Raw genomic sequence first — 8656 nt, 5'->3', positions numbered from 1 at the left:
TTTTTTTGAAATTTGAACATTTACGGTTACTTTATGGATGCCCATGAAAGTGGAGGGAAACCATACCCCCCCTTCCCCCCCCCCCCCCCCCCCCCCCCCCCCCCCTCCCCTCCTTTTCTCTCTCTTTCTAGGGGACAAAGCTATAATGAAGGGAACAAATAGGCCCCCATGCACCTCCTACCCTACTTTTTTGAGGCTATAGCTATGACCACCACCCTCTTCCTATTGGTCTCTTCCTATTGGTCTATGCTTAATCACCCCTTAAGCTAAAAGACCCTTTTGGGATTTATATTTTTCATAATGAAAGATGAGATTTTCATTTGAGGAAGTCACTTAACACACAATTTTTTATTAGGATTGATGCAAATCACTTTCTTAGTATGCATATCAAGAGGGATAGAAAACGTGAAATACTGGAGTTACCTTAGGAAAAGTATATCCACAATGTTTGAATATGAAAGGGAAAAAAGTTACATTGAGTATCCCAATGTAAACATATGCAAAAATTAGCAAGAATAATGCTCCCAAATCTGATGTTGAGAAAGAAAAAATGACAAAGGTATCATATTCTTTAGTAGTAGGCAATCTTATGTACGCCATGGTAACCATCAGACCAGACATTACATTTGTGATGGGAGTGGTTAGCAAATTTAAGGTAAATCTTGGTAGAAAGCATTGGAAAGTAGTGAATCACATTTTGAGATACCTTAAAGTTACAACAAGCAATTGCTTACTCTTTGGAGACAAAGATGCATCCATAGTGGATTACACTGATGCAGACTATACGAGTTGTGTGAATAGTCGAAGATCCATGTCTGGCTATGTATTCCTATTTGTTGGAGCATCTACGTCATGAAGATCATGTCTCCAAGATTGCACTTCGTCTTCCACCACAAAGACACGGTATGTTACAATTTTTTATACTAAAAAGAAAGATGTATGGTTAGGTCATCTAGTGGAAGACCTTGGTATTTATCAAACTCTAATGCTTCATTGTGATAGAATGTTATTTTATTAGTAAAGGATCCCATGTTTCACTCTAGTTAAAACACATGGAGGTCAAGTATCATGTGATACAAGACATTGGCTAGCAAGCGCATCAAGATAATCAAGGTTCATACAAATGACAACCTTGTAGATGCTCTCACGAAGAGCCTAACCTCATATTATTGCATTGAGATGATGGGTGTGGGATTCAAGCCAATTGGCCAGACACCCACTACTAACCCATCTAACCTTATTTTTTATGGCTAATAGAATAAGGAGCTAGAGGTGCATTATCTTCACTGAGCTCCACTCAGCTCTACGCTCTCCATTCTCACATAGCACTCCAAGCACGAACACATTTGTACATGCGCACTTCACACTAAAACAAGGTGAGAATGATATTGGCATGGAGAGAGAGAGAGAGAGAGAGAGCATAATTATGGCACAACATTATCTCTAGCAACAAGGGGCACTATGAAATAGATAATGCAATAGATCCTTTATACACCAAATTAATTGTAGTGTGTTTGTTTAATTTTCCAAAGCACAAAAATCCCTTTTGTTATTCCTCTTTATGCATATATATGCACGATAGCTAACTCTAAGCTCTAGGTAGTAACTCCATGCAGGCTCCATGCACCATAAGGAGAACAAAACATAATGACATGGAGCCTCTCATGAACTCCAAAAAGGAAGAACTCGAAAGGGAGATTTCCATCAATCTACATGCCTTTTAATATAATGAAATGATGGAAGGAGTATATCAAGGCAAAACCCACATCCAAAACATGCCACATGCCTTTTAATATAATGAAATTATGGAAGGAGTATATCAAGGCCAAACCCACATCCAAAACATTTGGCATGGGGCAATATGTAAGGTTGCACACACATACTTCTTACTATAATGAAATGATGAAGGAGTACTGAGGCCAAACCAACATCCAAGATGCTTGGCATGGAGTAAAATGTGAGGTTGCAGACCACTTGTCTGCACACTAAGAATTATATACCTTGCACCAATAGTAGGCGAAGTGATAATTTTTTTACAAATGAACTGCCAGGAATCATATGTACATGTACTCAAGTGTGAGACACTCCTTTGACAATTTCCACTGTAATGTGCTGAAAAGTTTCTAGGGTTGGCATTGTAAGAATTTTTAGGTTAGGTCAGACTGTGATTCGCGACAGCATAGCACATGTCCACGAGTCCTCAAATTTGGGGGTGTCTGGCAACAAAACTTGATATCTGTCATTTTCAAGTGGAATATGTCAAAGTCTAATCAAATTATAACGAGACAAAGAAATATAAGAGCATAAACACTCCCAAGTTCAAATTAATTTTAAATAATCATTGCAAATAGCATGTGAAGCTAGGATTTACAGATAATTGTTTTACAAAGACCTCTTCCGAAGGTGATGGTGATGGAGTATGTCAAAGCCTTTTTCCATCACCATCACCTTTGGAAGAGGGCTTCAACCATATGAAGACACCGACCTTACCAAGCCATATAGCACCCATTGAATGCATCGCCAACACAAAGACCACTAACCACTCTCGCATGCACGGGAGAAGGCCTTCCACCAAAGGGCTCCCAAAGCATGGTATAGGCAATAATGGGGTCCTCAAAAAACACATGTAATTTCAATAACCAGAGTGGTACTCAGTCATTTGCTTGAAATATCTTAAACATGGTCATTTAGCAGGATATGCAGGAGCACAAAGAGATCCTTGTCACAGGCATTTGCATATGCTAAGTATTTAGTGCCACAAAACCAGTGCATTCAACGTTTCCATATGCTGCTAGTTGTTCTCCATGGAGTCCTGCGATTAGCAAAGTTTCTAGCAATCTCAAAGCTCAGTCCCTGTCGCATGCTTTTGATGAGACAAAGGATGAGGATGAGACTGATGGGTCAGTATAGCCACCATGGACCTGCTGCCCCCCTTGTTCTTGGGATTATGTTTGCCCAGGAATTTACTCTCATATTTCTTGCATCAAAGAAAGGCCTTTGGCCTCGTGTTTGACTCCCCTGCAACATCTTAAGAGCATGAAAGTCTGGACTACTCACGGCTATGAAACAGCCTCTCCCTTTGGCGTTTGCGATGAGTGCTTTCCAGTCCTTTGATGCACAAAGAGTTCTGGCATTTCCTATCACCTGAGCATAAGACTCATTAGTCCAGACATCGACAAAAAACTATAGCTTCTTCCTTGAAATAGAAAACAAAACACGCTGCTCTTTCGCTCATAAGTGCAGGCAGATTTCACTACGTAGGTTTAACGCATGATTCACCATTTACAAAAGCTTGGTCACCCGTGGTTGAATTAAGCCAAACAAAGTTTTATCTACTTGATTTGAAATGCCCACAGAAGTGCTCAGAGAAAATTTCATTCCCAAACCTTAAGTAACCTTTCACATGGAAGAACGTTGAGAAGGTTTTCATTTAATAGAGATAATTCTGGTAGTTTTTTTCATAGGACTAGGTTAATTTCAAAGCCTTCCCTTAGCTTCTTGGGTATTGTCATTTGGAATTCTTAGTGACCAACCCCAAAAGTTACTCCCCGTTCCGAGTCTCACATCCCTAGTAATCAACCCATCACCAGAAGTCTCACAACACCCATGCCCAAATGACTGTCAAGTCCATATAATAGCCATTTTTCGCCACTAAAAACTGCCTACTGTGTGCGAATAGTCCAATTGTGCACTGAGGACTTTCATACATTGGTCTTATTAACCCAAAAACTGGCCAAAAGGGTACAAACCACAGTTTTGCAAAGTAGACACATGCAAAACCTCTTCAAAACTACAGTCATGGTTTGTGTTCACTCTTTGGCGTATGGAAAAGACTTTATAAGCTATACCCAGAGAGATCGGTGAGCTCGCGTCAAAGCAACATTCATACGCCGAGTATCCGCAACAAATCCAGCTCCATTGGTTCCCGCACGCACACATGACATTATCATCACGTCACGTTCTTGTCCCTGGAAGGCATCCACTGTGTTAAAGTAAACATCGTTGCCTCTGTTAATGAGAGATTCAAACTCTTGCTTTAGGCACTCCAACTGCAGTTTATAAGGTGTAATTACACCAACTGAAATATTGGGTGATCCCCTACTCTTAAGAACTTCCAGCAGATGCTCATACAATTGAGCTGCAAATTTTGCCTCCATAACGTTCTGAAAAGAACCAGAACCACAGATTTGAGATTCTCGTCCGTATGCTATGTCAAAGAACAGATACGGTCTAAGCAGAGAATCTTTGTGGTACTCTTCATCTGGTAATGACAACACACTTTTGTTATCATGAAGACGGCCTTGGTAAAAATGGCAGGATGGAAATTCTCTTATTTGAGGGTGCATGCGGTACTGCTCACACAGCATCAAAACAGGACAACCTGCTAGCTGGAGACGTTCGAAGAGACTGCGGCTGTAATTCAAAGCTTGGGCAACACTGCTGATTACAGTAGCAGCCAGTTGCTTGGGATCACCGACAAGAATACAATGGGAAGCACCCAAGGTAAGCGGGGGTAGGGTAGCAACCTCACTGGCTTGAGCAGCTTCATCCACAATGAGCACATCAAATCTCCCACTTACAGATTTGATCATCGGGGCTCTACTGCTGGAAAGCGTTGTGAATACTATCTCAGCTTCTCTTGAAAAACTTTTCTCCAACTTCGCTCTTACATTCCTCATTGACAGTTTACCACTGCAATACCGGGCACATACTATGGACAGGCGTTTTATTTCAGCAAGCACTTCGATCCTTTTCAGCACATTTGTGGTCAGTTCCTGAAACTTTGAGTAAGCTACCTGGTTTTGAGAAAAGATAAAGTCCATATACTCTACACCTTTACCAAAAAACAAGTCAGGCGTCAACTCTCCCAGAAAATTTCCTAATTGCAAATCCAACAAGTTTAATTCAGCTACATAGTGCTCCAGGCGTCTCTCGATATCCCCTAGCTTCAGCCTTACTAATTGTTGCACCTTGTTTTTGATAGACAAGGCATGTGCTGCACCCGTGCACTGTGTAAGAAGACCAAGACGAATACATTTTGGTCTATAAGGTTTCATCTCACTGTCAAAAAATCCTCGATCAACAACTCTGGTCAGTAGCTCATCTACAGCAGCATTAGATGGGGCACAGACCATAATTCGTGGCTTTTGACAGAGGCTTCTTGCCTTGACTTCACTAACTTGAAACAAAGATTTAATCCCTGAGTCATATGCACTAGCACCTTCCTTTAGTTTGATCATTTCAGCAGCTAAAACTTGCGTAAATGCTACACGGTACCTGTGCTCCAATACAAGATGTATCACATTGAGTATACCCAACAGAGTATGGGTTTTGCCAGTGCCTGGAGGACCTTGGACAATAGTGAAAGGAAAAACATCCTCGTGAGTTTCTTCGATAGATGCCCCTTCTACAGAATGTGTAGCTGCCCATAGGATCGCATTTGATTGTGGTTTATTGAATCTCTCAAAAATGGTTTGCAGAAAAGGCTCTGCCCAACAGAGTGGCTTTGGCAAAGAACTCTTGGGCTTTTGGAGCTGAATCTCCAAGCTGGGCTTGAGGACAGCATTACACATCTGCAACAAAGCACAGTCTTAATGTGGCAACTGATGATAGGAAACAAAAGAAGTGCATAGACTGCACTACCTTTGAGTGGAGATTCTGAAAAGTGTGCAAAGCAACATATTCACGCTTGGTCGTCACAATAGGTCCAAGCACACGCAAAGAGCATCTTGCTTGTTTGGAGAGAGAGCACTTATACATAGTCCACTTGTCCATCGATTTTGAATGACTGCTAAAACATACAAAATTTGAGTGTGATTAGATGAGTGCCAGCCCAAGTAGCTTTTCCTGATTTTCAGAATCCTAAATGGGCTTCCACCAAGTGCATATTGTAGCCCCAGATATTCACAAATTGAGTTGGCTTTGAAGGAATCTCAGCTTAAACCTCAAACCATTTAGACGTTCTGCTTGGTCTTTAAAGCAAACATGATTGCAAATCTTGTGCTCTAAGTCAGTCAGACACCCAAGCAGGCTGAAGGGCATGGAGTCATGACAACTTAAGAGAGCTTGCACATGACAACTTCAGAGATGCACCTGTGCAAGCCCCAATGTGCAAAGTCAAGCAAATAGAAGTCCATGAATGAGTTACTTTCTACAACTCAAACAACATCCAAATCCACTAATTGTAGCGACAAAGGGTAGGAGATGCGAGCATACCTTCCACTGTATATATAGAACAAAACCCTATTCTTGTGAGCGCTGAGATTGATGCGTGGGAAATTTCGGAGGATACCAACAGTAAGCTCTTCAGGTAAAGGTCCATTGTTGAGATTCCAATTTTTTCGTTTACTACCTAAATTTATTTTGGTAACAAAAAGCATCAAAGACCTTTTTAATCTGATCACTTGCTAGCACCATGCATGTGATATCAACACATACCTAAACCATTCTCTTTAACCTGCATTACAGCAACATCTCCATCATTAAAGCTTTCCATGGGTTGGATTGGAGTAAGTACCAAAACCAACCAGCCTAAACATCAGGAGGAAGTGTGAGCTCAAAGATCAACCAGCATGTTATAACTACAACTACTAGCAAAATCAAAGCACACTACAGATATGACCTTTTTAAACTAGCTCTTCCTTGTCTTAAAAGGAGATCAACTCATGTGATTCTCTTTCAAAGATCCCACAGCTAGTCAAGTGCAGTCTCAAAAACAATCAATGATTGAAAACTGATGAAAAGTGCTTGTCTACTGAATGTCTTTTTTCATGCCACAATCAACACAGCTAGGCATTGCATTATCGGACCCTCCGCCTGATCAGTGGTGCATTGTGCAGGGGACACAGTGACAAAGGTCCCCAACACTGAAGATTTTTACAAGTGTTGGGTCTGCACGTGTGATCACGTTATATTGGTTGCTCCTACTCTCGCTAAGTCTGATACTTAGCATGAGCCCACTTATCACACGAGGACCCAAAAGCAAAGGAATATATTGATTATTGTAAGCTTGACTAAGGCATGATTGTTTCCTCTCGGCATTGTCACTGCTTTAATAATGCAGCTAAACAAAAGGAAAGGGCCATGAAAGTCAAAACTCGAGCAGGTGCAAGCGTACCTTTTCTATCAATGTATAGGCCGTCGATGGAAAATTGAGAATCATCAGTGAAAGGTGCCCCTCCTGTCAGCTTCTCCCAATTGCCACGCAGCTGAGCCCTGCACTCCTCTATGAGAAGTGGCTCAAACACCCTCACGTAGTCATCCACAGATTCAAAAATCAGTGGAACTACTTGCATGTTTGTGTGGTCTAATATGTTATTAACAGAAAACCATGATTCAGGTCTCTAGTATCAAAAAACAAGATCAAAACAAGCTTAACCATTCTAATAAATCCCTTCTTTGAGCCATCCAGTGGTTTCACACAGATTCAAAGAGTAAGCTTGATGATTAACAATACACAGGGTGATTACCGGGAGCTTCCCATAGATTGTCCCCTGTGATGCCTTGCAGCAGTTGTAGACATAAAACGTCTGTCTTGAACATGTCACGCAAGTGCACAAGCTCTGCCTTACTAAGTCGATGATGGTTGTTTCTACCAAAATATAAATGGCTGTCTCGATCCTGGAAAATGATCCGATCCTCAAGTGATGGTGGTGGGTTGATAACTTCAATATAGTCTAGTGTCACACCTCCTTTATCATCACAAGCACTTTCATTTTTCTGTCTAGAATATGGGGTTGAAGAAGGCCCTGCAAAACTAAGGTTTCATTACAGAATCCTGTACTCATGTAAGAAGGAAAACTGCCAGTCTTGGGCCCAAAATTCACACATCAACACCATATTTAGGTCTGGCTTCACTGGCAATTACAAACTTCTTCAGCTACTCCTATGCCAAATCATAATGCAAGGAGCTAGTAGCTCGATGCATGCAAGCACTCCCTGACCTTTAGAGGTCGGGATACACCTTCCAGATGTATTCGGAGCGCCCACTAATGGTGGGGAATGAAGACATTTGAGAGCCCTGACTTAGCTTATACAGGTTTTGAGGTAGCAAGAGTACAAGCCATACCTGCATTAATACTAGTCGGAAAACCTTCCGCATACATGCAAGCAGCGGACGAGGAGGCCTGCCAACGTTGTATGTGAGATGATAACATGGAATGTCTCCGATTGAAAGCTCCGTGTTGAAGCGCTGAATCAGGGCAGGCCTTCCAAGCTTCGGATTCCGTGACTGCTGGAGCTGGAGCCGGAGCAGAATCATCTGCACCATCGCACCCAATATGCCGCAGGTCGTGAATGCTCGCTGCCCTTTGCACTGCTGACATCTCTGGCTTGCTTGTAGGCTAGGTGACGAAGCTGCTGAACATATTTCGTGCTGCACCGTCCTCATGCATGGACGCTTGAATGCTCGCGCCAATTTAATGTCGCCAATTTTCGAGACTTTTGATTTGAAGAACGGGTCACTTCTTTGTGTAATGATTAGTACTCCTCCATGAGTTAATTAAACGTTAAAATGCCCTTTTATATTGTGGGGTGTGGTCTGAATGTATACTATATAAGGGCATGGTCATACCGTGCATAGTTTTCCATCCAAATAACTAACGCCCAAGTATGTCCCCCCGATTCTGCAAAGCTGGTGAATTAATGGGAATCTTCA

The 8656-nt window shown here is 41.8% G+C and overlaps 1 protein-coding gene across 4 annotated transcripts; it reads right to left on the bottom strand.

The window, feature by feature from the left end:
• Nucleotides 1–1774: 1774 nt before the first annotated feature.
• Nucleotides 1775–8439, bottom strand: LOC147421571 (putative helicase MAGATAMA 3). Of its 4 annotated transcripts, none has more exons than XM_086503548.1 (9): nt 8069–8439; nt 7470–7748; nt 7118–7306; nt 6439–6531; nt 6217–6352; nt 5644–5791; nt 3849–5573; nt 3058–3144; nt 1775–2236 (listed from the first exon to the last, which is right to left on the bottom strand). In XM_086503548.1, exons 1-9 carry the CDS (start codon nt 8322–8324, stop codon nt 2201–2203), a joined length of 2949 nt encoding a protein of 982 aa, XP_086359674.1. In that variant the 5' UTR covers nt 8325–8439; the 3' UTR covers nt 1775–2200. The 4 variants fall into 4 exon arrangements, with proteins under 4 accessions (XP_086359674.1, XP_086359675.1, XP_086359672.1 ...); XM_086503549.1 differs by having other exon boundaries at nt 5644–5788; XM_086503546.1 differs by lacking the exon at nt 1775–2236 and having other exon boundaries at nt 2405–3144.
• Nucleotides 8440–8656: the final 217 nt, after the last annotated feature.

This window comes from Adiantum capillus-veneris, chromosome 27 (genome assembly GCF_014529385.1).
Source record: "Adiantum capillus-veneris isolate H3 chromosome 27, ASM1452938v2, whole genome shotgun sequence".
In the NCBI taxonomy this organism is placed as follows: Eukaryota; Viridiplantae; Streptophyta; class Polypodiopsida; order Polypodiales; family Pteridaceae; genus Adiantum; species Adiantum capillus-veneris.
This window is presented reverse-complemented; position numbering and strand designations above follow the sequence as displayed.

Coding starts and splice junctions, on each gene's coding strand:
- LOC147421571 (XM_086503546.1), bottom strand. CDS start 8,324: ATGTCAGCAGTGCAAAGGGCAGCGAGCATTCACGACCTGCGGCATATT. Junction 6,532..7,117: donor CCTATACATTGATAGAAAAG/GTACGCTTGCAC, acceptor CCTGATGTTTAG/GCTGGTTGGTTTTGGTACTT. Junction 3,145..3,848: donor GAGCTCACCGATCTCTCTGG/GTATAGCTTATA, acceptor TCTTATGCTCAG/GTGATAGGAAATGCCAGAAC.